Consider the following 27,290-nt stretch of genomic DNA (forward strand, 5'->3'; position numbering starts at 1 on the left):
AAAACTCACGGAGTCACTTTAATATTCAAGCCTGCTTGGATCTGACACTTTGCTACTTGGAAGGGAGAGTAGCAAGCAGTTTGAGTGAGGCAGCCCCTCTGCCCTCGGGACACCTGGAGACTAGTGACAGCAGGAACAGCCAGCACCCTCCTGATGGGGCAGCCCGTGCAAAGGCCCCAGCTCAGACTGTGAGCAGAGGCAGCCTGAGCAAATTTACAGGACGATCACCACCCAGTGCCTGCGAAGGCAGCCTTCAGACAGACAGAAGCCCACCAGCACCAGAGAGGCCCCAGCTGGGCCCCAGACGAGTATCAGGCAGGCTGGTCCCCCAGCTTGCTGCTGGCATTGGAGACCCTCTTGTACTCTCGGAGGTTGCGCAGTCGAGCACTGAGGCTGCTGATCTCTTCCACATGGGCCTGAGGCACCCACCCCTTCTCGCCATCGGCCAGACGCACGCCCTCCAGCCAGCCTAGGAACACACAGCATCGAAGAGCTGCTGGGCAGGCCTGGGACGGATCACCTCAGCCCGATGCCAGCCTGGGGCCAGGTGACATACCATAACCTCACCAGCTCCCCGGAAGGGCCACACCTCTATGAGAAGGGTATTTCCCATTCTCCCCGATCACTCTCCATTCTCAAGCAGGAAGTCCCTCCTCTGGTCAAACCAGATTCCCAAACGCTGTGAGGGATCACCGCTTGCATAATCTTCCCCTGTGACAGGTTGGTCATCTAGCTATGTCCTGTCCCCTCAAAAGGGCTCTCAGGAAGGCCTGGTTCTCACCATCGCTGGTCCTGGTCTTCACTGCCAGGATGTCTGTCTTCTCCAAGGTGAGTTCGTCGGGTTGCAGGGCCTTGTAAGTCCTCACACACTGGACCTGGGGGCGGTCTGAGACCCGAGAGAGGGTCCAGGAGTCCCCAGGTCAGAGGTGGGAGAGAGTAGGGAAAAAGAAAATTGGGGAGGGGCCACAGTTGCTCCTCTGACCATCCCATCTGTCCCTAACTGGAGGCTCTACCAAGGGTGCTGACCATCCCAGCTCTCTGCAACCCCCCTGTATTGACCTCTAGACTCCCTCACAAACCCCAAATGCCCCCCGACATGACCCAACAGTTCTCTGTGTGTCTAAAGTTCCAAAGACCTCTCAAGATCCAGTGTTTTACGTGCCACCGCCCACTCTGCCTTGCCTCACCTCCTAGCCCGACTGATACCCTCAGACTCATGGCTTCCAGCCACACAGGGCTGCTGTGGTCCCTGAGCAACTGATGCCGTGTGCCAGGAGGGCCTCTCTCCACCCCCAGGGCCACCTCCCAGTGGCTTCTACTGACTGCCTGTCTGGAGTAGGAGGCTGGTCCTCAGCCTCAGTGGGACTCAGAGCCCAAGCCAGAGAAGCTGTCCATTCCAGCCCTCAGATCTTCCTGACAGACTAAATCGATGGGCAGGAGCATCGCACACAAGTTTGAGCTGGGTGTGGCGGCTCACACTTGTAATCCAGCACACAGGGAAACTGAGACAGGAGGTTTGCTATTCATTCAAGGCCAGCCTGGGCTACACGGCAAGACTCTGTCACAAAAAGGGAAAAAAGGAAGGAAGGGAGGGAGGGAGGAGACCTGACCTGGCCCAACTCCCAGCTTGGGCAGGAACTGGCTGTGTGACCTTGGGCAAGTTACTTAACTTTTCTGAGCTTTAGTCTCTGAGACGGAAAAAACAAAGCCAAAGAACCTGGCTAATTAGATCACCAAGAGGAGTAAATAAAATGAGCGAAACTTCAGTCCGGTCCCCAGCCTGAGCCACAGCACATGTTAGCTGGGAATGCATCTGTCTCCCCCTCTCAGACCTGTGCCTCTGCTCAAACACCTTCCAGGGCTATCTACTGCCCACTGCCTGCCAAGATCCTCCCAACCGAGAGGTGGCCTGCTTGACAGCCTCATATCACACCCAAAGGAGCTGCCTCCATCCCAGCTGAGCCCCCAACCTTGTCACCACCATCATTCTAGCTTTCTCCCCCACCCAATACACCCGGCCTATCTGCTTTGCAAGCAACACAGACAGATAGACAGACAGACAGAGGTGGGCTCCAGACCCACCTCTGTCTAGCTGGGAGGACCTAGACTAGGCACTTGGCCTCTCTGAATCTCTCAAAGTCTGCAAGATGGTTTGCCTGTGTCTACGGGGTTGGTCTGTGCACCCTGCCCAGCCCTCCCTGATCTTCAGAGTCACCCCCAGAGAGTTCTGGGTCCTACCTTCCCCATCACATGTGATCTCCTTGTCCTCCTGGGGGCTGGATGGACGCAAGGCTGAAATCCACCGTTGCTTCTCGCTTCTAGGGAGGGGGAGGTGTGGCTATGCGGGGGCAAGTTACTGTGGCCCAGAGCAGGGTTGGGAGCCAGAGCTGAGAGAGCTTGGGTTAGGTTGAGACATCCTTGACTACAAGCAAGGCACCAGGCCTTTGCCCCAACCCCCACTACTTCCAACCTCACACCGCCTCCCTGATAGAGGGGCACAGTGCCACCCGCCAGGATTCAGGCACTGCTATGCCCACCCAGCCTCGCTCTCTGCCCCTGCGGGTACAGCAGGGCCCTTGTTCAGGGTTTGCTTACTCAGTCCGTGCTCTCAGCAGCAGCTGGTGCCTGGCACGCTGCCCGTGCAGAAGCCTGAGCAGGAACACATGGCCCGGGATGCCCTGGAGCTTCAGACTGAGGTCTCGAACCTGTAGCTCAGCCATGTTGGCATGGACAAAAACGGCAAACTTCCCGAGCCTAGAGAACAGACAACGGGGCGGGAGGGGTCAATAGAGCCCGGGTGTTACTCTCTGAGCCACCTCAGGACCCCACGAACCGGTGGAGGGAGAAGGAAGGCTTGTTTGCTCTCCCAGGCCTGGCTTCACTGGGCACCATTTTCCAATTGACAGTAAGGTTCTTATCAGGACATCCAAACAGAGCTCAGGAGGCTGAGGCAGGAGGATTGCTATGAGTTCAGTGGCTTGGGTTTCTGTTAGCAGAAGATAATAAAAACCACATTCCCACCCCAAGGACACCCTTGAGGTCTTTCTGCACTGTTCCCTGCCTCCAACTGGACTTCCATGGGGCTTGTATCAAGTCAGAGCCGGGTGCTGCTGGGTCTGCGGCTGGAGAGGCAGGGAGGTGGGGCCAGGCCCTGGGTTTGTTATTCTGGCCCAGAAACAGGCTCAACTCCTGTCCCGTAACACTGCGCTGTGCAGGAGGCCTGCTATCATGTCCACCTCCCCCATACACACACTAGAGCAGTGGTTCTCACCCCTCCTAAGGCTGCGACCCTTTAACACAGTTCCTCATGTGGGGGTGACCCCCAACCATAACAGTATTTTGTCACTACTTCATAACTATAATTTTGCTACTGTTATGCCTCATAACGAAAAGGTTTGTGTTCTCCAACGGTTTTAGGTGACCCCTTTGATAGGGTCGTTCAATCCCCACAGGGGTCGCGACCCACAGGTTGAGAACCGCTGGACTAAAGGGAGCAGGTCCCTCTTTCCCTTTGTCTTCCTACTCTGGCAACTGTTTCTCCTGAAGCACCTACCCCCTCTTGGCTAGCTATGCTCACCTGGACAGAGTTTCTGGTCTCTCCCACCACCCTGCCCTGCAAGCGGACCAGGAACAGAATGTGTCCTTCAGAACAAGCCCAGACTCTACAATAACTTCAACATCCCTGCTCTCCTCTCCTGTCTGTCTGTCTGTCTGCCTGCCTGCCTGCCTGCCTGTCTGCCTGTCTGCCTATCAACAGGATCTCACTATGTAGCCCTCATTACCTGCCTGCCTATCTATCTACCTATCTACCTACCTACCTATCTATATACCTACCTGTCTATCTGTCTGTCTGTCTGTCTGTCTATCTATCTATCTATCTATCTATCTATCTATCTATCTATCTATCAACAGGATCTCACTATGTAGCCCTCATTGGCTGGACCTTGCAATGTACACCAGGCTAGACCCTGTCTGTCTCTGCCTGCTGAGTGCCAGGACTCACGGTGTGCACCCCCATCCTGTCACACTGTCTTTTCGCCTACAGTTCACGGCCCAGCTTCACCAAACTCCAGGCACGCCTTGCTCAGCCATAACTTTTCTGTCTTTCCTGAGTCACTTCTCTATACAAAACTCCTACTCACTCTTCAAAACCCAGCTCAAGGGCTAGAGAGGTGGCTCAGTGGTTAAGAGCACCTGTTACTATTCCAGAGGACCTGGGTTCAGAACGCAACACCCATGTGGCAACTCACAATGGTCAGTAACTCTAGTTCTTGGGGATCTGGTGCCCTCTTTTGGAATCTTTGGGCATTACATGCACATGGGAGTACACAGACATACATGTAAGCAAACACATTAAAAAAAAAAAAAAAAAAAAAAAAAAGCCAGGCAGTGGTAGCGCACGCCTTTAATCCCAGCACTCAGGAGGCAGAGATAGGTGGATGTCTAAGTTTGAGGCCAGCCTGGTCTAAAGAATGAGTTCCAGGACAGCCAGGGTGACACAGAGAAAACCTGTCTCGAAAAGAACACAAACAAAACCAAAAAGCAGCTCCTGTCTCTTCCTCCTGCAACTTGACTCATTTCCAGTCCCTGCTTTGTGTTACTTTTAGCAGATCTTTCCATTAAAACGACCACCTATAATTTCAGCTGCAGGGCAGCCGTCCACCTCAAGCCTCTCTCTGAGAGCACCTGCACGCATCCCGCACAGACATGTAATTAAACCAACCAAAACCAGCCAAATGGTAGCTCACACTTGTAGTCCCGACACTCAGGAGTCAGAGTGGTTAAGTCTGAGACAAACCTAGACTACGTACGGAGTTACAGGTCAGTGTGGACTCCAGAATGAGACCCTGCCTTCGAAACAACAAACAAACAAAACTAAGAACCCAGGTGGGGCCTGGCGATAGGCATCTTCGATCTCAGTGCTTGGGAGGCAGAGACAGGCAGATCTCTGTGAGTCCTGGGCTAGCCTGCTCTACATAGTGAGTCCCAGGCTAGCCAAGAGTTACTTAGTGAGACCCTGTCTCAAAACTAAAACATTCAACAACAAACAAGAACAAAAGACCAGTGACTAGCGATGTGGTTATCAGGATGTATGTCCACAGGTCTAGGGTTCCCGTGGATATGGAAGATTTTCATTTATCTCTACACCCTCAGCCCCCAGCACAGCCTGGTGCAGCCTGGCAGTGCAAGGGCACTTCACTGACTGAACCATCAGGAATGAACTCTTTTGGCTTAAGATTCCCTGGCTGGCAAGGTGGCTCACTGGGTAAAGGCACTTGCTACTGACCCTGGTGACCTGAGTTCGATCCCCAAGACCCACATGGTGGAAGAAGAGAAATGGCTCCGGGTGGTTGTCTTTTGACCTCCACGTGTGCATCATGACATCACACATACATACACAAAATAAACGAGAGGGGCTGGGGAGCTGGCTCAGTGGTTAAGAGCACTGACTGCTCTTCCAGAGGTCCTGAGTTCAATTCCCAGCAACCACATGGTGGCTCACAACCATCTGTAATGGGATCCGATGCCTCTTCTGGTGTGCCTTAAGAGAACTACATATAAATACATCTTTTGAGGAAACAAACAAAATAAACAAACCACCAGAGCTGGGCAGTGGTGGCGCATGCCTTTAATCCTGGCACTCAAGAGGCAGAGGAATGCAGAAGCCAGCCTGGTCTACAGAGTGAGTTTCAGGACAGCCAGGACCATATAGAAAAACCCTGTTTCAAAATATCTGCCCCACAAAAACAAAAACGACAAAAAGAAAACCCTAAATTTAAAAACAGTTTCCAAAAGCTATCTTCCCTTTTGCCCCCTGTCCAGTGTTACGGTCTCCCAAACTCTTCCTCTGCATTCAGCTTACTAGCGAAATCACAGCTTCGGGGGCCCTCTCCGTACTGAGTACTGAGGACAGGGTGTGGCAGGGCAGTGGGTATTGGTCTGGAGAATGACCGTCTCCTGGCTCCTTTACTCACCCTGACTTTGAGACTGACAGGGGAACCTGCTTGCCAGGAAGGCATCTTCTGAACAGAAAGGAACAGATCATGTAGCATGCCAGCACGGGGGAGCTGCCAAGAGCTTGCTCTTCATGTTCATGGAATTAGGAGAAGAACTTAGCCATGTGTTTCATCACTGCCCTAGACTCAAGAGTAGTGGTGAGTCCCCTGCACACAGGGCGCCTCTCACCTCTGCCTGACAAATCGGCTTGCCTCAATGCTTTCCTGGCAGAGCCTCCAAGGCCCAGACTACCCTGCAGCTCAGCCTCAGACCAGCTGAGGCTCTGAGGTACTTGGAGGCAAGTCCATCACAGAAGACAAAAGATGGACTCTCCTGTCTCCCTGTCCTCTCCCTCACCCCAACTCACTCCTTCCTCCGGGACAGCAGCAGGCAGTCATTGAAGAGGTGAAGGTAGACGGCCTTGCTGGACAGCTTCAGTTTGGCTGGTGGTGCGGCGGGCAGGGGGGCCAACTCTACCAGCTCCCCGTGCCGCACCAGCCAGCGGGCCTGTGAGATCAGCGGAAAGATCTGGAGAGAGGGGTAGACAATAGGGAGGGCAGGTAAAGCAGGTGATGCTGGGTGAGTCCAGAGCAAAGAGAGGAGGCCACGGGCAGTGACGACCTACCCCCTACCTCCCAGGGACAGGAGGATTGCCTTCTCTTACCTTGCCCTCAAAGTGGATCTTCTTGCTCAGGTGAATAAGCTCCTCCGTCCGCTTCATGGACTGCACGCTGGCGTTACATTCTTGCACCAACTGGGAGTGGGATGGGGGCGAGGCGTTATTTGGGTCCCCGCAGGGGAAGAGGAGGCCCTCAGATGCCCACAGCTCTAACCCCTGAACTCACCTCCTTTAGTGCACTGAAGGCCTGGGTGGCCATGTCCTCATCCTGGGAGCCCGGTGCCGTCCGCTTCAAGATGTTCTGGTGGGAGAGAAAGAAATAGTTTCTTGGATGCTGTAGTCATTTGTAAGGTGTCCACGAATAAATGATCCCCTACTCCTGTCCCTACAAGCCACCCTATTGAAACTCATTGAATCACACACAAAAAAGACAAGAGGGTAGGATCCTGGGAAGGGAAGGGCACTAGTGTGGGGGGGGAGGGGAGAGAGGAAAAGGGGAGGTCCTAGTGTGACCTGTATATGTATGAAAATGTTACAATGAGACCTATTATGCATAATTATCATATGCTAATAAAGGGAGGGGAAAAAATCGATATAACAACAAAAACACATGCTCAAAAAGTGACAGACCAAAGGTTGCAGACCAGCCTCTCCCTCCCTGCCCCTTCTGAAGTGTGCTACCTCCACCAACATCTTGAGGCGGGTGACCCTCTGGAAGGGTAGGATGAGGAAGGAGGTGAGAGGCAGCCGCTGGCACACAGGAGACTCCTCTAGGCGAGCCAGGATGCCGGGGAACTTGGGATTCTCTAGGCTGAACAGTGGGCGGGGTGCGCTGTCACTAGTGGGTCTCTCAACACTCCTGCCCCGTGCAGCGGGTCCCCCTTATCCCGGATGTAGAACTTCTTCCCAAAAGCCCTCGCTGCACAGACTGATGCTGCTTCACCCAGTCCTCTGCACCCCCCACCTGCCCAAGCCCCCCCCCCCCCAACGCAGAGCCCCTCCTACAGCAGGCGCTGGTAGGTGCGCTCCTGATAGGCCTGGTTGGTGACATAGGGCAGGTAGACCCGGCGGAATGCCGGGCAATGGTGCAGAACCACATCGCACACGCTGAAGCGTAGCACGTCCGCCTCTAGCCGCTGTTCCAGGTCGTGAAGGAACCTGCAGAGAGCCAAGGTCAAGGACAGCACCACGACAGACCTCTGTCCCCACTCAGGCAGGCCAGGTCACTCCCTCACCTCTCACTGGTGCTCTTGACCTCGGGCAGTTTGGAAAATAACCACTGCTTGTCCTGAGTCCCCAGACACTCGCTCAGCTCCACGGAACCTAAGAAGTGATCCACGGCCACCGACAGGCTATGGATGTAGGAGGCCTCCGAGGTAATCAGCTCAAATTTGGCCTGAGGGAGGGTGGAGGCCAGGTGATCAGAGCAGAGTCAGGCCATGCAGGATCAGGGTCTCAAATCTCCCACGAAGAGGCAGCCTCTGTAGACACCATTTCCCTGCCCTTCTCAGCCCTTTGGATAATCTGGCGCCAGGTGGAGCCCGGGCACAACCTAAGCCTCCAGTCGACAAGCTCCGTTACGGTAGACTTTTTCCCTAAGGGCCTGCTCCGATCCTGGCACTCCACTACGCCCACCACCTGCCTTTAGCTCCGCCCCCAACCAGCGAGGGTGTTGTCTATGGCTCTGCCCTGTCCTGGACCCCGCCCTCTCCCTTGGCTTACCCCTTAAGGCTTACAGGACCCTTACTTTCCCAGGTCCTCCTACCCACTCTCTACATTGATAGTCCCTCACCCCTACTAATCTTCCCTAATCACCTGCGCTTGGCCCCGCCCTGCCTTAGGCTCCTCCCCTTCGATCCCCTCCTGGCTTCTCAACTTGCTTGGGGGAAGTCTTACTTTCCCAGGACGTCTCACCCACCCTCGGCTTTGACAGTCCCTGGGTCCGACTGAGCCGCTGGATCAAGTACTTCTGGCCCAGGCCCCTGTCATAGGCTCCTCCCTCCGTTTTAGACCCTCCCGTCTATTTCTCCAGGCTCTGCGGCTAGCCTTTTCTTCCCAGGTCTCCTCCCTGCCCCCCACCGACCCACCCTGCAAGTTGACAGCCCCTCACCTCCCTGCGGATCCCAACACCTGCTTCTGGCCTCGCCCTTATTCTGGGCTCCACCTGTCCGCCCTCTCTCCTGGCTTCCTTGCTGGGCTCCTGAGTCCTTTCCTCCCACCCGTTCTCCACGTTGACAGCCCCCTTGTCCTCTTAGATCCCACCCCCACCCCCATCTCCTTCCTCTAGCCCCGCCCCTCACCTCCTGCAGTTTGCAGTCGCGCAGGCTCAGCGTGGCCAGGACGCCGCTGCCGCGCACGTCGGGGATGTCCTGCCACAGCGAGAAGGTGGAGCCTCGCGTCGAGCGCTGCGCGCGGAAGGAGCTGCTCGGGGAGAGGTTGGCGCGCGGTGGCCCGGGCCCCTCCTCCGCGCCCTCCGCCCCGTCCCCGGGGCCCTCCTCCTCGCGTTGCTGCCGCCGCAACTCGCGCGCGCTGGCCACGTCGCTGTACTCCTGGTAGAGGACAGCTGGGCGGGGCGGGGAGCGGGAGCTCATTTACCCTGGCCAGAAACACTAATTGGGCACCAACTGCACGCCAGCCCACCTGCCAGTCCCTGGTAATGCGACCCTCTCCCTCGCCCACTGTCTCTACCTCCCACTTCCCCAAAGCGGGATCTCCAGTTTCCAATGTCCCCGGCCCCGTCTCCCCTGAGCCCCTCGCAGCATCTCTGCACGTACAATTAAGGAGGAAGCGAGACTGGCGCCGCTCAGTGGCGTTGCTGGGATCCTGAGTCGACGTTTCGTGCGTGTCCAGCCTAGGAAAGAGCGTCAGTACCTCTTTGCATCCCTCCCCAACCCGAGCCCCATGAGAGAGGTGGGTACCTGGGCTCCACCAGACCACCGTGGACGTCATTTAGATCGACGGGTGCTGGCAACGACACGCTGTCCATTCTCGTCTCGGCTCTTCGGGATTCCCTTGCGGGCAGTTTCCCTACAGAAAGCAAGAGCTGGGGTCGGGCGATCTAGAGAACACGGAGCGCCTGACTGATCACCTGAAGACGTTGACACGGGTGGGTAGGCTGTGCCCTGCCCACCCTCAGAACCCAGAGGATAGCTGGTACCTTCCCGGATGACTCCAGCACCTGAGCCCGAGGTCAGAGCCCTCGTGGCCGTGCTGCGCCCTAAGCGCAGAGAGGAATGCAGTCTAGTCATCAGCTCTGAGGCCGAGAACCGCCTTCGCTCTTGTCCCTCAAGGCCCCCTCTGGTGTTCCCAGGAAGCTCCTGTGGCCGAGGCTCTTGGGCACACAGAGCCTGCTCTTGCGCAGTCTGACCAGTATCCAGAAGGCCCGTGGGCGTCTCGGTGCCGCCGGTGGCCTCTTCGTTATGATACACCTGCATCTTGCGCCCTAGGGGTGGGGATAAAATAACACCTGTCACTCACTGTAGTCGGTCCCATCTTCCTCCTTGTTGTGGTGGTGTGACCCTGAGCATCAAAATAAGGTCCCCCGGGGCAATGAGATCTCGAGAGCTTTACGTAGAGGACCTGACTGCAGAGAGCAAAGGAACAGGGAAATAGGAGCTGCCAGACTACTTATGTAATACTGACAAGTCACTTGGGCCCTGTGAGCCATCTTTCCCTTGTCCCTAAAACTTTCCCTGCCTTTTGGGGCACTCTGGAGTTTACAGGGTTCAAAAAGAGCCACCCAGTCCCTCCCCTAGCTGCCCCAAAGGGCCCACCCCCTGACCAGGGTGACTCACAGGCTGACTTCTCTGAGCCACCGTGGCTGGCCCTGCGTTGGGGCTGCATATCCTGAGAGCTCCAGGGTCCCACCAGAGTTGGGGGCTGGGCACCAGGACAGTGAGGCCAGCTGCCAGCCCTGCTGGGCCTCATTCCTCCACTGGAGGAGATATGGGTATCTGGGCCTCTTGGGGACGCCGGCCATAACAGTCCTTGGAGAGGGGCAGGGGTCGCCAGGGACCAGCGGCTACCAGGAGCTTGTAGTTCCTCCGGAGCAATGGGAAAGAGGTCCACACACACTGGGCTTGGAGGTTGCAGGCTGGGCAGCTCCACAAAGGACAGACTCTCCTGCTGGCACACGGCTACTGGGCGACGGACGGTGCCAGGTGGTCCAGCCAGGTGAGGCTGGAGGGTTGCAGGTGGCCCACAGTCCATTCCTCCTTTACTCCGCCACCCTCCTGGGCCTGCAGGGGAGAAGGTGTCAGACCCAAATATAGTACAACAGGGAAGGCCACTGTGCCACTGTGTCCTGGAGGCCTGCAGAGACCCTCTTGTACACATGCACACAATACATAGATACACTCACATGCCTATTTAGTAAACACCAATATTAATCAGCACTTATTAAATGAATAAGCATAGCATCTCATTTAAAACTCCCATCGATTGACCTAAGGATCTGATGCTGTAGGTGAGGAAAGTCTGCTGAATGGCAGAGCCAGGCTTCTCACACGGGTATCACGGCTTCCAAATCTGCCTTGTACATTCCCTAACACATGGACACGTGACCAGACATACAGATAACATACACTGTCACACAAATTCGTGTTCCAGCACACAGGCACATATTTTTTTTTTTTTTGGGCATTCATAGTTTCATCGATAACTTGAAACATGTCAAACTCGGATACACAGTCAGATCCTTTCAGTTTAGTTTTTGTTACACAAACTTAGATGTTTTCTCTCAGTCACACACACACACACACACACACACACACACACACACACACAAGTTCCAGGCATGTACGCACATACCAGGATGCAGATACACACGGGCCCCAATTGTCTAGTTGTGAGGTTATCCACCCCCTTCCGTACCCAGACTTGAGGCCTTCATGCTGAGTGATACCTACGGCCTTGCCAAGCTGGCTGGGAGGGTCACAGACTGGCAGGCAGGCCACCACCCAGATTAGTCCCTCCCAGGAAAGAGCAGAGAGATGCCCAATCCCCAGTTTGGGATGACTGAGGGGCTTATCCCCATCCCAATTCCCAGACATGATCAAGCCAGGAAGAACGGGCCGGGCCCTTCCGGGCAGGACGCCATCCCCAGGCAGTTTGCCAGCTCCCCAGGGCAGGATGATGAGCCCAGAGGTCCAAGACCCTCAAGCTTCTGCCCTGGGCCCTCTGTGGCCTCTCTCTTGCCCCTCACCTCATCAGCTGAAGCTGCTGCTGTTGCTGCCTGCCTGCTCCGGCAGGGGAAGCCCTGTCTCTGCCCAGCTGGCTGGGGGAGATCCCACCCAGACAAAGAGTTTGATTCATCAAACCCTGTGGTGAGGCGAAGAGAGGGAGGGAGCAGGCAGCGGGCTGGGGTTGGGCGGGGGCCTACACTTGCCTGGCTGTGCCATGGGTAGCCTGGGCAATGAGGACCCCTGCAGAGGCCCCTCAGGCCAAAGGGGCAGTGCCCAGTCTGGCAGAAATAAGAGGGAGACCCAGAGAAATGGCGGCCTTAGAGGCAAACAGCTCAGGAACTGACTCTGGAGACTCTGAAGGAGAGAAACCACAGAGGGTGAGACACTTGAGGCCCCGGGGACAGGCTGAGTTGAGGCTGAGACAATCTCAAATCTCAGACTGGTCCAAACACTGGGGCAGCTGGGAAGATCCGAAAACAAACAAACAAACAAAAACAGGGAGACTGACTGGGGTGAAGAAATAATAGCTCAGTGGGGTTGCCAGTCTGGTGGGAGAGCCGGAAAACAAAAGCTGTTAGAATCTGAGTTGGCATGAAGCAAACCACAGGCACTAACACAGAAGGGGGCTGGGCCCAGCCCAATCTCAGGGTGCCAGGAAGGCTTCCCGGAGGAGGTCCCAGCTCACTGTTGCAAGGCTCAAACCCTCAAAGACAAAAAGATGGAGAACTAACCCCAGGCCTGAACTAGAGACAGCATCGGTAGAGAGGACAGATGGGAGTCTGCACTGCACCCCAGCTTCCTCTCCCAGTTTGGGGGCTTGAGGGAAAGGTTGGCTGTTTCTCAGGGGCTTTTCCCCCCAAAAAACAAGTGTACCTCACTGCCCTAATTAGCCTTTGTTCCTCAAGTCTATAAGAGCTTATCTGGGTAAGTCACTCAACCTAAAGTAGGAAAGCTGGTACCCACTTCCTAATGCTAATACAAGAATTAACAGCAATGCACAGACGATGCCTAAGGTACAGGGCACGGTGAGCCTTGTCACTGGTGGGTGGTCCCCTGAGTGTTATCTCCTCAGTCTTTGGTGGAGGATGGCTTAGGCCAGCAGCCAGTAGTAGGAGCAAGTAGGAGAGAGCCGAATTAGCTTCCGTCCAAGGTCTCCTTTAGGTGTAAGTACACCTAAAGCTTCTCAGAGGAGAAGCTAAATACACATCATCAGAACTCAAGGCAGAAGCATCTTAAGACCTCAGAGGAGAAGGCTGAAGGAGCTGAGGGCTTTCTGGGATACAGGATAAAGAAACGTGTCAGGGGGTGAGCAGGGGGTGTCAAGCTGGTCTGCCTCCACCGTGCTCAGGGCCGGAAAGGTCATGGCTGGATGGGGGTTCCAAGCCAAGCAGAGCCCCAGGAAGGGACATGGGAGTGGCCTGTCAAACTGGGATGCCAGCCAAGTAGCTTTTCAGGATGCAGACCACCCAACATGGATGTTGGTAATTTAGGTCCAGAGCTTAATACTGTGCAGTATTTCTCTGAATACATGTTTCAGGGACTAATGATTTCAGGTGGCTGGGTATCCAGATGTGATCCCAGGATGGACTAGTGCACTTGAGGCAAGGATCCCTCTGGAAATCAGGTTTGAGGTCCTATGTTGACACTGACCAGCCCAGTGGCTTTCGGCAAATTATAAGCACATCCTTGGGCCTTGGTGTCTTCCTGTGTCAGGTGACTCTAAGGCCCCCCAGATGCTTCCTCTATGAAACCTGTGTCATAGGTGTCTCTGCAGGCTGAGAAGGATTGGCAGAGGCCAAGGAGTGGTCTCTACTAGTTAGAGAGGGCAATCGGCCTGCCCAGCAAGCTGGCAGGGCATCCCTAGGCACTGCTGTTGTTTGGGATGGCACCTTTGGCCCTGGTACCCAGCCCTCCCTCCCTGCTCAGTGCCCTTTGGCTGCCTGCTCAGAGGAACAGGGACCCTGCCAGAATCCCTTGCTCCTTAAGGGACAAAACCTAGTTGGAAGTCATGGCCAGAAAGGGGGTTCCAAGCCCAGCAAAGCCCCAGGAAGGCAAGAATGGATTGAAGCCAGAGGCAGCAGGCAGGCAGCACAAAGAACTGCCTCGGGACACAGGAAGGGAAGGACGGTTGCTGACCCAGGGCCCTACCTCAGCCGGGGAGCTCCTCCGTCAAGCTGCTCTTACAGTCCAGGGCTCCGGGCCACCCTGGGGGCAATGGGGTTGTAGCCAAGTCCTCAGAGGACCATGTCAGCATGGCTCCAATGCTAGGCAATGCAGGCTCCTGGGTATTGTGTGGGGTAGAGAGGGGGGAGGCGAGGGTGAGGAAGCCTTGCAGAGGCAGGCGGCTGTCTCAACGTGCCTGCTCCCCGCCCCCCTTCCCCAGAACCGGTTTGGCCAGTCAGGTACAAGAGGGGGCTGGAACAATGGGAGTCCTATGCTTCCCAGAGGCTCGGAGGGACCCCAGACAGCTGCCTAAAGATGGGGTTAGCTGGGTTTTGCTCTTAGGGGGTGGGACACCTCTCTCTGGAGCTTTCCAAATCCTAGGTATGGGTGGGGACTTTTCGGGAGTGGAGGACATCCTGGAAGCTCTGTAGAGGAACTTCCAAATCTGGGATCCCTTCTCAGGGATCTTTGAGACCTCCTCTGCGTGCCCCCTCTCCCCTATGAGCCATATCTGTAAATTAGGAACACTCAGCTGCATGGCTGGGGGACGGAAGTCAGTTTTGAAAGTTAGCCATCTTCTGGATGGCCCCGCCAGCGTGGCCACTCCTCAGCAGTGGCCCTTTCCTGCTGGAATGACCAGCTTCGAGGTCTCCAGCAGCTGCGTCACCAGTGAGACCTTCACATAGAGAGCAGCCCACAGGGAGTTTTAGTAAGGTCAAACGACATGGCTGAGGTCAAGGAGACCTCTATAGGGGTGGCAGGGTGGCCCATAATCTGTGCCAGGCATACAACTTTGCCAAGCCTGTAGAAAATGTAAAGCCACTTCCTCCCAGTGCTACCCGCCATGTGCGTGAACGCCTTGCAATTGGCAAAGCTGGTGCAATTCCCGGGAGTACTGAGGGTGGGTGGAAGGATGACGGCCACGGTGTTAAAAGCCTGTAGTACACTTCCTGTGTGCAAAGCCCTTCACATGCATGTGTCTACCTACTATGCGGCATGACCCTCTGAAGCCCACACTGTGCCAGCTACCACTTAGCCAGTGAGTACATGAGGCTTGTGCCCCTAAACACGAGCACTCTCCCATGTGTGAGGTTCCTTCACCTCTTCCAGATGGTGAAACCAAGGCTCGAGGGGTACCATTATGTTAAGAAGAACGACCAGGGGACTGGAGAGATGGCCTAGTGGTTAGGAACGTTTGCTGTTTTTGCAGAGGACCCAGATTCAGTCCCTAGGACTCACATGGTGGCTCCCAACCATGTGTAACTCCAGTTTCAGGGGCACCTTCTCCTGGCTTTCATGGACACTGGGCATGTTTGTGGTACATCCACTTACAGGCATGCAGGCAAAATACTCAGACATATAAAAAAAAATAAAAGTGAATAAGCCAACAAAAAGAAAAGAAAAAAAGAAAGAGAATAATAGTCAGTATTGAAACCCAGGTTTGTCTGGCTCCATCACCTGCCAACATCCTTACCTCATCCTTAACCATTGACTAGTGTTCTGGGAGATGCCTGACCTACGTAAGTACCATCCACAGTCTTCCCCCCAGCACCCCAGATTTGGTGTGTAGCTGAGGACAATCTTGGGATATTGAACTTTCTGCCTCTACCTCTCGAGTGCTGGGATCACAGCGAGCGCCACCACACCCAGTTTACATAGTGTTGGGGTTGGAACTCAGAACCTCTTATTTGGTAGGCGACCATTCTACCTGAGCATCAATCTCCAGGCCGCTAGCTAAGTTCTTCCCCTACTCCTCCTATACCACAGGCCCTGCTAAGCTTCATGTCCAGACCCCAGTGAACCTTCCCTCAGAGTGTGGGTTCTTTAACATCTGATTGATGACTTTAAGCTCAAAATGGCGTCCTCTACTCCACCTAAGGACCATGACACTGTTGAGACCATGGCACTGTCCAGAGTGAGTGGGGAGATAAGAGTTGTGTCATTACATAGAGAGCAGGAAGAAGAGGATATGGAGAAAAAACCGCCAACCGCTTATTCCTCCCAAGAGACACTGCCCTGACCCCTGGCTGGAAACCAGAGGGCTTGGACCTTGGGTCGGGGGCAAAGCGGTAGCCCTAGAAAAAAAGCTTAGGAGATTGTGCCTCTGTTGCACCGGGTCGGGTGGAGCAGGCTTTCCAGAGCAGAGAAGCTTCCCTGGGCCCCTGAAAGTTCAAGGTAAAGGGGGCGTGTCGAGGGCAGGACTAGTGTAGGGAACCTGGCCAATCCCTGCTCCACTCTAGAGGGTGGGGCTTTAAAGGGCGGGGCCAGGGCGGGGGGGGGGGGGCGCAAGTTAAGAGGTAAGAGGTGTGGTCAGCCAGATGTGGGTGGGGCCAAAGTCCGAAGTCTTACCTAAAGCAGGGCCTTTTGGTGGACTGCCAGGACCTCTCCTTGAACTTGGTAGGTATCACAGCCAGCACAGTCCACCATAGTCAGGCTGCCAGAAAGATCAGAAGGAACTGGGGAAAGGGGACCAGAGAACGACTAATCTTTTTGTTTAGTTTTGTTCAGATAGAGTCTCTTATGTAGCTTAGGCTGGCCTCAAACTTACTGTGCAGTCCAGGCTGACCTTGAGTTCGATTTATAGCTAAGGATGACTTTGAACCCGTGAGCTTTTTGTTTCTACCTTCTGAGGGCTTGATAACAAGCATGCAGCTTGGCAATAACTTTTTTTGAAAAATATTTATTTGGGTTTGGAGAGATGGTTCAATGGTTAAGAGAACTGCTCGTGCAGAGAGGGCCCGGGTTAGGTTACTAGCACCCACATGGTGCCTTATAACTCCAGTTCTAGGGGATCTGATGCCCTTTTTTTGGTCCCTGTAGGTACTAGGCACAGGTGATGAACATGTAGGCAAAACACTCATACACATAAAAAAAATAATAAAATAACAATTTAAACACGATTTATTTTACTTTGTACGAATGCTTGCTTGCATGCATGACTGTGCACCACGTGCATGCTTGGTACCTACAGAAGTCAGATGAGGGCGTCGGATCCCGTGGAAAACTGGAGACACAGAGAGTGGTGAATCACCATGTGGGTGTTAGGAACCTAACCCAGATCCTCACAAGAGCACCCAGCTCTCTTAACTACTGAGCCGCCTCTCTGGCTCCTTGACAATGAACGTTCACATTGACCTTGTCCTAAATCTCCTACAGCAGGTTGGCCGGTGTCAGAGCCTGAACTCACCCGTGTTTGCAAATCCCAGACAGAGGCTCAGCCTACCTCCAAGGGGATGACGAAGCCAGATGCGCAGCCAGCATTTTTCCAGTAGTTGAGGGTGAGTTCCTTTGCCCGTAGTAAAATGCCTTGGACTTGGGGGTCCCAAGAGCTTCTCGGATGTGGACTCCGAGCTCTGCACTCCTGCCCCTCCCCTCCCTTAGAAGTTGGTCCTGCGGCTTCGACCCAGCCGACTCTGAACAGCTGTGTACTAGACAGACTCAGCTTCCTGCGGTTCCAGCTAGGTCCCTCTACTGTAGTCAGAGCCTCGCCCCATCCAGGCTCAACGCTCCTCCTCTTCCACGCTCAGCACCTCCTTCCCTCTCAGGCTCCTCACCCCGCCCCCTCCCCCTTCACACCCCGCCCTCTAGGCTCAGCACCCCTCCAAGGCAGGCCCTGCCCTACCTAGGCATTAGCACTCGGCCCTCCCAGGCAGGCCCTGCATCTCCTGGGCATGCTTCACCCCTCCCGGACTTAGCGCACTGCCCTTCTCCCAGGCAGGTCTGGTCGCACCCAGGCTTAGCACGGTGTCCCTACAGTCGCTCCCCACCCTCCTCCGTGCCTGGTGGGTCTTCCACCTGCAGGGCGTGTGTGTAGTTGCTCTGGATCAGAGCCAGGTGAAGGGCACAGGCACCAGCGGGAGGTTGGCAGATCCACTCAGCTGGCTGTGTGAGTCTTTCTGGTACCAGGGGGCGTGGCCAACAGTTGGAGGGAAGGTTGTCAAGGACCTACACATCCTACGCATCCCATCCTCCACTCAGGTGCAGACGTATGCTCATAACTAAGACGACCTTGACCTCAGATTTGCTTTGGCTTCGTTTGGGGCCCTAGGGGGGAACCTCCTATGCTTCTGCTTAATCAGCGTAGCAATAAACGGACTCCTGACGACATACTGCTGTCCCGTAGATCAGCACATCGCCCAGCCCTCATCAGAGGAGATTCTAGCAGTAGATGGGGAATTAACAGAGACCCACAGCTCTCTGAGAGGTTTAGGGGCCCTCAGCCCTAAATGGGAGATGTTTCTCATACCCTCAAGGCTCAGGGATCTGTCTATTCCAGAGAGTGGGCAGGGAGGCTGTAAGAGCCAGAGGTGGCAAGGGGAAGCCAAAGGAAACTGAACTTTCCGGACTCGACAAGAAGATGCGCACATGAACTCACAGAGACTGTGACAACGTGCATAAATAAGATCTGCACAGCTCAAGCCAGGCACAAGTCCCAGCGTGCAGAAGGTAAGGCAAGCACAAACTCCCACCCCTCACCAAGAGGCTGTTTGCAACCGACGCTGGTGGGGAAAGGGGACATTGGCCTTCTTCAATGGAGTGACATGGGGTGTTTCAACTACACTCAAGAGCGCCTCATGCTCAGAAACAGTTGGCCAACACAAACCTGACTACCAAGGTTTTTAAAACAGGACGACTCTGTGTGCTGCTGTCCTGGAACTCTGTAGACCAGGCTGGCCTGGATATCAGAGAGAGCTGCCTGCCTCTGCCTCCCGAATGCTGGGGTTAAAAGCAGGCACCACCACCTCAGCTTGTTCTGTTTTTAAGAGAGAGAAAGAGCGAGCATGAAGTTTGTTGGGTAGGGAGGAGGAGAGGGGTTCTGGGAGGAATTAGGGAGGGGAAAGAATATGATCAAAATATATTGTCTAAACTAGCCAGTGTTGTGGTAGAAATGTGCCTGTTCATCATGTGGGTGCCGTATTTACTAAGGAGCACACAAACAGAAATGAAAATACTTAAATAAATGAGCCGTATTTTACGGAAAAACAAAAAGCCTGGGCTTGCAGTGGGTTATTGACAGCCATGTGGATGTTGGGAATCCAACCTGAGTCCCCTGGGAGAGCAGCCAGTGCTCTTAGCCCCTGAGCCTTCTCAGCCCTCATTTCCCTATGTTTTCTCTTCTCTCTCTCTCTCTCTCTCTCTCTCTCTCTCTCTCTCTCTCTTTCTTTCTTTTTTTTTTTTAGAGGCTCTCATGTATAGCCCTGGTTGGCCTGGAACTCCCTCTGTAGACCAGGCTGGCCTCTAACTGACAGATCCACCTGCCTCTGCCACCTGAGTGCTGGGATTAAAGGCATATGTGACCACACCTACTACCAGTTCCTTATTCTATAGCCCCTCCTCCAACCTCCGCTGCTTCCTCCACTCACCCTCTATTTCCCTTCCTCCATCAGGAATTCACCCAGACCAAAGGGTAGGTCATGGTCTCCATCCAAATTTGCCTAATCTGGATGCCCTGTGCCCTCTAGGCTGTTGGCCTCCAGTCAGATTTCCACCAAGCTCCTAAATACAGCAGCTGGGCAGTCAGGAAGGCTTCCCTAGAGATAGCCATGAGCACAAACTCTGGTGTGAGAGGAGGAAAGAGCCTGGTTTGCACACATATGCACACTGCACACACACAGGCATGCACACACACACAGTGGCACATGCACACACATACACATACACATACACATACACATACACATACACATACATATACACATACACATACATATACACACACAGAGGCATATGCACATGGAGACAGGCACACACACACGTCACATGACCCGGTGATCGCTCAGCCATCTCTAGACTTTTATCAAAAAGCCCTTACACGCAGTGCCTTCACAGTTGTCCCACTTGTCACAGTTGTCACTGCTTGTGAGCCACCTGAGAGCCCCAAAGCTGTGTCAACTGCTGCTTCTACTTCCAGGGTAGAGAAGCCACATAGTGACAACCATAATGGTGTCACAATAGCCTGTGCCAAGAATTGCCACTGTGATTCCCCTAAGTCTCTTCAAAGTAGGCACCATAATTAGTCCCCTCTTACAGAGGAGGCACCTGAGACTGAGGTCCTGCCTAAATCCCCAGAAACTGAGAGTGCTGGAGTCGGGACTCAAATGCAGCCACTGGGTCTCTGGAGTTGGGATCTTTGGGCAATGCCCCAGGACTCTGCATTTTGGTCTCTGTAACTCATTCTCTTCCCAAAATAGCAATAGAAGACTGGTTCTATTACTCCTCCCTGTTTAGGAGGGACAGAGGTGTTGCTGTCCCCACCATTCCCACGGTGAGGAAACAGGCTCAGAGAGAAGCAAAGCCATACTGCCTGCTGGGGACAGGGCTGGCTGGGACTTGTGCCCCTGTCTCTAGGCTTTCAGTCAATACCTCTTTCTCCTATGATGCTCTCAGGGACACCCTTGTTGGTAGTCATGGGGGCTTGGGACTGCATAGCTGACTGTCCCTGCTGGCACTGTCATCTGGCTACCTACTGGTCCACTTAAGCAGATCCTGCCCCACCAAGCTTGAGGATGTAATGATGCCCACCCTTTCCCAGGGAGCTACCCAGACATTCTTATTCCATGTGCTAAGCTTCTTGCTGCACTGCCCAGGAGACCCCACAAACCTGTGGGCTCACCACATCAGCTGGCAACGTGTCCTCCGCCTCTGAAACCACACCACATCTCAACTCCATGCCGAGGCTTACCCTCTTTCTCCATGATGGTGCTTTGGATTCCTGCACACTAAGAGTTAGCCCTGTTGTCAGGGCTGCGTGGAAAGGACCTGTCAACCACTTCAATACCCAGGAAGCCTTTCCCCGCAAGGATCTGCAGAGAGTGGCCTGTATCTACTGTTCAGTCTGTGATTGAGTGAGGGCACATTTGTGGTGCCAGAAGATGCAGTCTGGCTCCCTAGGAGGCTCTCCTTCCACACTGGCAGTGACAGTGGCAATTGCATCTTAACAGCATCTCCTGGAGATTTCCACCAGCTATGGGTCCTGACCAGTCCCCATTAAAGAGCAGAGGTTACCAGAGGGAACCTGAGTCACTTCTGGAGCCCCTTCCTGGATACCCCTGTATAAAGTCTAGGATGTGCTGCAGGCTGGCTCCCTCAGAAGAGACTGATGAACTCAAGCAGCTCTGTGTGTGTGTGTGTGTGTGTGTTTCTGTCCTTCCCCTCAGGGCTAAAGGAAGAAATAAATGGAGAAGTTGGGAACCACAACTTCCTAGTAACGGATCACCATGTTACAATGGAGGAAACTCTCCCAGGAGATGACAGCAGCCAATCCTGTGTAAGATGAATCTGGCATCCAAAGGTGGTAAGGCTGCCTATGGAAGCCTCTGGTCTTTAAGGGGGACTGATTTAGGAGCCACTGTGGGTGGAAGTCCCATGGGATGCTGTTACTATGCAGTTGCCATGGTCATTGACAGGGTGGAAGGAGAGTCTCCGAAAGACTGCACATTTGAGGGGTAAGGACTACCCTCACCCCTGTTGCAGACCACTCTGCTCCATGTTTGGGGGCCAAAATGTTGGGGAACGCTCTGTCAATGTTGGAACCTGCACTGCCAAAAGCCTTGGGGGCTAAATTGTTAGAGCCTGCACTGCTCCAAGCTGGTCCGGTCCGAGGGTTGGGGTTCAGCAAGAGAGAGAGTGAGGACGGACTCGAAGAATGGAGACCAGACAGAGTGTGATTCAATCCCGTTTATTCTTCAGTCTCTCTTCTTCTCTTCAAGTCCCTAGTGCCTCCAAGTTCCAAGTTACTTCCTCCAAGTGCCTAGTGTCTAATGCCTAATAATTCTTCTTCTGAGTTCTCTAGTCCAAGTGTCTTCTTCCTCAATGCCTAATTCCTACTGATTTCTTCTGTCTGCCTCTCACCTTTTATGTCTCACTTCTAAGCCACGCCTCTAAGTCACACCCTTTTTTTTGTTTTGTTTTTTTGTTTGTTTTTTTGTTTTTTTGGGTTTTTTTTGTTTGTTTTGTTTTGTTTTGTTTTTTTTTGTTTTGTTTTGTTTTGTTTTGTTTGGTTTTTTCAAGACAGGGTTTCTTTGTGTAGCCCTGGCTGTCCTGGAACTAACTCTGTAGACCAGGCTGGCCTCGAACTCAGAAATCCGCCTGCCTCTGCCTCCCAAGTGCTGGGATTAAAGGTGTGCGCCACCACTGCCCGGCCTCTAAGTCACACCCTTAAGTCATGCCCTTAGGTCTTGTCTCTAAATCTGATCTCTAAGTCAGGCCCTTAAGTCACACACTCTTAAGTCTCACACACCCAAGGGAAAATCCTGGGTATCTAAAGCAAGATGGTATCAGAGTGTGTTCAGCTGTTGTAGGCTATTGTAATCAAGTCTTTTGCCAGGGTAAACGGCTCAAGATGGCTGCAAGGATGATAACTGCCTTCTGTCGGCACCCCACACACCCCAACTTTGAAAAATGCCACAAAATTGGGGCTGGAGAGATGGCTGGGTGGTTAAGAGCACTCTCTGTTCCCAGAGGACCTGGTTTCAGTTCCCAGCACCCACATGGCAGCTCATTACTGTTTGTAAGTTCCAGGGGATCCAACACCCTCACACAGACATACACGCAGGGAAACCACCATCCCCTAATGTTAGCCAGGTACACCTGATCCAAAGCTGGAGGGGCTGCTAGCTCTGCCCGGAGATCATACAACTCCTTTTTGGTTTTTTGAAACAGGGTAGACCAGGCTGGCCTCAAACTCAGGGATCCACCTGCCTCTGCTTCCCAAGTGCTGGGATTAAGGCACGCGCCACCATACTAGGCACATCACACACTCTTTTCTGGTGACCTGCCCAGTCACATTGGTGTGGACCTGGCTGTTCCAAGCTTGAGTGTGGTACGGCTGGTGGCAATACTGTCAACTAGGTGTAGGGCTGGGCTGTTACCTGAATCCACCCATTGGAAGACTGGGAGGAACTGGAGGATGCCCACTTAGAGCCTGGAAGAGTACTCCTCCCTCCCATTGCCCCATAGGTACAAGGAGTTGCCAGCGCAGGACTCAACAATGCTGAGAAGATCATAGTAAACATGATATATACCAAAAAAAAATGTCATCTCTGTGGGAAGATTTGGAGCATCAGGGAGGGCTTTCATAGAGGAGGGTGGGTCACTAGGGTCCTGGACACCCAGAGGACTCAATCCTCCGAGAACAAAGAAGCCAAAGCCTTCTGTCTATGAAGAGTATTGAAGCAAAGCAGGTGCATATGGGAGCTGCATTGTGGGTAATAGGCTTCCTTCAGGTCTGTTCAGAGTCCTAGGCCACCGGTGTGGTCAGAACAATGGTCACTCTTGCAGGAAGAGCAGCAGAAAGCAGTGCCCTTGGGCAGAGAGAGGCCAATATCTCAGTCTCTAGATGAGGGTTTCTGAAAGCATGAACCGTTGAGTGGATTACCGATTCATGATAGATGGAGAGAGAGATCAAAAACCCATGGATTAATTCAACAACCATTTACTAAGCATCTTCTCCATGACAAAGACTATTCTGAGCACTGGCAGTAAAGTGGTTGTCATCACACACCCGGTCTCTGCCCCCGTGGAGCTCACTCTAGCGGCAGGAGATGGGCACCCAATCAACACTGATAATGAGTTGACCCATAGGAGCTCAGACACAGTAAATCGTGATACACACCAGCTTGAGGGACAGGGCATCTAGGGATTACATGGATCAAGAAAGCCGAGATGGCTCAGCGGTTAAGAGCACTGGCTGCTCTTCCAGAGGTCCGGAGTTCAATTCCCAGCACCCACACGGTGGCTCACAACCATCTGTAATGGGATCCAATGTGCCTTCTTCTTGTGTATCTGAAGACAGGTACAGTGTATTCATGTAAATAAAATAAAATAATATATCTTAAAAGAAAGAAAGAGGGGTAGAGCGCTTGCCTAGCAAGCACAAGGCCCTGGGTTCAGTCCTCGGCTTTGAGAAAGAAAGAAAGAGAGAGAGAGAGAGAGAGAGAGAGAGAGAGAGAGAGAGAGAGAGAGAGAGAGAGAAAATAAAAGCCTTATGAAGGTGGTGGTAATGTTGAAACCTACAACATAATGTCTGAGAAAAGTGAATTACAGCAGAAAATAGAGCCAAGGCCCTGGGTGTAAGTGAATGTGTTCTAGTCAAGGGGCCAGTTAGTGCCAGAACAGTCAGGCTAGGAAACAGGGACTTGCAGGCTTCAGTGAAGGTCTGAATGGATCACCAAGTGCATCCTATATGAGCACACACAGCAAGGCTGTGAGCAGGTTGTAGCATTTATTTAGCTATTTTATTGATTTTTACAGTTTTATTATTTGATGTACACAGTATTTGGGCTGCATGTATGTCTGTGTACCTGCTGTCCTCACAGACCAAATCCCCTTAAACTGGAGTTACGCACTTGAGTGCCTCATGTGTGCCTGGTACCTGAGGAAGCCGGAGAGGAAGCTGTATCCCTTGGAGCTGGAGTTACACACCCCACTGAGCCACCATGTGGATGCTGGGAATTGAACCTGAGTCCTTTGTTAGAGTAGCCAGTGCTCTGATCTGCTGAGCCACCTGAGGAGACTCCATCTCTGAGGTGAACTTATGCCTTGTCTACCTGCAGCGGGTCGTAGGCTGAGTGCCTAGCAGGACATCAGCAGCTGGACAGTGTGTCAGCTGAGCACATGGGGACCGCTGTAACAGTTCAAGGTGACCCAGTTCTCCTTCATCTTCCTGATGGGTCACCCTTTAAGTACCCCTCAGTCCTCCTGAACTGTTTTCCTAGAAGAGTTGAGTGCTCCCTGACCGTTGTCTCCACCCCCAGTTTATCCTTCTGTTGATTTGCCCTGACTCAGACCCCACCCATAACTCTGCACACGCCTCCCTCCCCTAGTCTGTGGATCCCTGTTCACCCTGCTGTTGGGCGCGGTCCCTGGGGAGGCAAAACTCCGGGGAGCTTGACCTTCTTATCCCAACGCCGCTGCTGAGCAGGTGCTAGGCTTCAGGGAAACACTGAGACACCACTGTGGGGGTGGGGAAAGGCAGTCTGAGATGTGGGAACGCTGAAGCTGGTATTCCCTGACTGGGGGTGGGGGGGGAGGGGCGGGGAGGGGAGGCATCTAGTCGCTGCAGGTTATAGGGGCTTAGCAATGTTGTTTAAGAAGATTGGCAAAATGGCAGCCATGTTGGCTGGTATCCTGCGTTGCTCCCAGAAGGGGTTTGGTTTGTTTGTTTGTTTATTTATTTATGTTTGGTTTTGCTTCATAGTTTTCATGTATCCTATTTTGAAAAAGTTTAATGGGAAACTGGAAAATTCTCTTCTGTTGGAGAAAATTGCAGAGTTGGCAATGCATTTAGAGAGTTTTCTGATAGAGGTGGAAGTGCTTGGGAAACATGAAGAGGCCAACAGGATGGGGGTGGGGGTGGGGTGGGGGTGAAGTTCAGGCTTGGAGAATGAGACTGAATGAGGAAAGCGGGAAGCAAACCAGGCTGGAAGGTAAACCGCCGGCCCACCCTGCTTCTAGAGGCCTGAAAGAGCAGGAAATGACACAGTACAACAGGTTTAGGTGCAGCTGAGTGCACCACCAGAGAATGTGCTTGGGCCCACACAGGCACCCTCAGCCTTTCCCCCACACAGGCACCCTCAGCCTTTCCCCCACACAGGCACTCTCAGCCTTTCCGGTCTGCAGCATATGCCTGCCTGGTAACCATGGTGGATAGGCTTGTAATGAATTGACCTGGAGACTGGTAGAAATGTTAGATCTGAATTTTATTTTATTTTATTTTTAAAGATTTATTTATTTTATGTGAGTATACTGTCGCTGTCTTCAGACACACCAGAAGAGAGCATCAGATCCTCTTAGAGATGGTTGTGAGGCTCCATGTGGGTGCTGGGAATTGGAACTCAGGACCTCTGGAAGAACAGAGGGTGCTCTTAATCACTGAGCCATCTCTCCAGCCCCCGATCTAAGTCATTTTAAAGAGACTATTGTAATGTATGGTTTACATTCTTCCTTTGTCAAAGAAATGCTAAATAACTGGGCTATATAACATAACTGGGCTATATAACATATATAACATATCCCACAAGATTGGAAGGCATTGGTGTGAGCTGTTCTAGAAGCTGGGCAACAGTTACAATTGTCATGGTAGAGGCACAGAGCCACAAGACGAGCATAACATAATTTAGCAAGGGGAAATGCGTGTTACTAACGAGCAGCTGCTGGGTGAAGGGCATTATGCCGACTTAGAAGAACAAATCCCATCTGAGGACGGTGTCATTGAACAATGTCATGTTTCAGCTTTCACAGCTTGGGATTTGGTTGAGGAACTAACTTGGGGGAAAATAAAACCTACCTCATTTACTAAAATAATACAGAGCTCTGGAGAAACCTTCACAAAATTCATACAGAGGTTGAATTCAGCTCATAACAGACCTTGAAACTAGACAGTCATTGATAGAAATATTGGCCTTTGAAAATGCAAATACAGGGCCGGGCAGTGGTGACGCATGCCTTTGATCCCAGCACTTGGGAGGCACAGGCAGGCGGATTTCTGAGTTCGAGGCCAAAGAAAAAGAAAGAAAGAAAGAAAGAAAGAAAATGCAAATACAGAATGTATCAGACCATTGAAAGCACGCGGAGCCCCTATAGACGAACGGATAAGGGAAACAACTGGTATTGGTTCTCAGGAGATTAATGCCAATATCATAGGGCAAAGCATAGCTAGAGATATCAGGAATCAAAATGCCTGATGCTTTAATTTGGTGGTGAATTTGGTCATTTCCAAAGGAATTGTAAGGCTAAAAGATTCAGAACTCAAAATAACAGGTACATTGACTCTAGAGAATACGGTAATTGTAGTCAGAGAACAAGCAGGTTCTGGTCCCTATGAGCCACAAAGGCTTCCCCGGGTATTGCACTCTGGAAAATTGCCATGGAAAAGGCAAACATTGGTCAGTGGATTGCTGGTCCAAGAGAGACATACGAGGTACCTTCTTGCCATCAGGAAACGGGCTGAGGGCCCTGTCAGGTCGAGGGTCCACAGAAAACAATATGGTCTGTGTTCCTTTGGTCAGGCAGGAGGTACCGAATAGGCAAGAAAATCTGATCCAATGAATGCTACAGAAGGAAGTGCAGCTTTGGATCTGCCCACAGGTACCCCTCAGGTTGAATAAGTTAGCCACTGGTGTGTATGGTCCCTTACCTTCAGGGACCGTGGGAATAATCTGGGGAAGAAGTGGACTAACTTCTCAAAGATTTATTGTGCATCCAGATACAGTGGATGGGTCAGCAAGGAAGACATAAAAATTGTAGCATATGTGAAGAAGGAGATGCAAATTGACGCAGGGGGTAGAATTGCCCAACTGCTGCTTCCTCACATCAAGGGCAAGGCTGCT

At 52.9% G+C, this 27,290-nt stretch overlaps 1 protein-coding gene and 1 long non-coding RNA gene across 8 annotated transcripts in view; one reads left to right on the top strand and one right to left on the bottom strand.

Annotated features, from left to right (window-relative positions):
- Arhgef19 (Rho guanine nucleotide exchange factor 19) lies at positions 1-17,452 on the bottom strand. 7 transcript variants are annotated; one of them, XM_034503749.2, is made up of 18 exons: positions 17,186-17,452; positions 16,312-16,396; positions 13,948-14,080; positions 10,411-10,854; positions 9,774-10,058; positions 9,535-9,643; positions 9,391-9,467; positions 8,917-9,179; positions 7,852-8,012; positions 7,622-7,774; positions 7,298-7,427; positions 6,843-6,917; positions 6,662-6,751; positions 6,365-6,525; positions 2,596-2,754; positions 2,239-2,318; positions 782-886; positions 1-469 (listed from the first exon to the last, which is right to left on the bottom strand). In XM_034503749.2, exons 4-18 carry the CDS (start codon positions 10,823-10,825, stop codon positions 312-314), a joined length of 2,421 nt encoding a protein of 806 aa, XP_034359640.1. In that variant the 5' UTR covers positions 10,826-10,854; positions 13,948-14,080; positions 16,312-16,396; positions 17,186-17,452; the 3' UTR covers positions 1-311. The 7 variants fall into 7 exon arrangements, with proteins under 7 accessions (XP_034359640.1, XP_076789958.1, XP_034359642.1 ...); XM_076933843.1 differs by having other exon boundaries at positions 16,312-16,418; XM_034503751.2 differs by lacking the exon at positions 16,312-16,396.
- Positions 16,426-27,290, top strand: part of LOC143442304 (uncharacterized) — a 14,582-nt gene continuing 3,717 nt past the window's right edge. Inside the window, exons 1-3 of the long non-coding RNA XR_013110350.1 lie at positions 16,426-17,240; positions 18,239-18,408; positions 21,120-21,229. This is a non-coding gene — a long non-coding RNA (uncharacterized LOC143442304). The remainder of the gene's footprint in view (positions 17,241-18,238; positions 18,409-21,119; positions 21,230-27,290) is intronic.

This window comes from Arvicanthis niloticus, chromosome 5, assembly GCF_011762505.2.
Source record: "Arvicanthis niloticus isolate mArvNil1 chromosome 5, mArvNil1.pat.X, whole genome shotgun sequence".
Taxonomy (NCBI): domain Eukaryota; kingdom Metazoa; phylum Chordata; class Mammalia; order Rodentia; family Muridae; genus Arvicanthis; species Arvicanthis niloticus.

Excerpts from the sequence above, each read along its gene's own strand:
- Arhgef19 (XM_034503752.2), bottom strand. The coding sequence starts at position 10,825 with ATGGACTGTGGGCCACCTGCAACCCTCCAGCCTCACCTGGCTGGACCA. Across the intron at positions 9,180-9,390 it reads GTCTCGCTTCCTCCTTAATT|CTGTCCTCTACCAGGAGTAC; the intron begins GTACGTGCAGAG and ends CGCCCCGCCCAG. Across the intron at positions 6,526-6,661 it reads AGATCCACTTTGAGGGCAAG|ATCTTTCCGCTGATCTCACA; the intron begins GTAAGAGAAGGC and ends CCCTCTCTCCAG.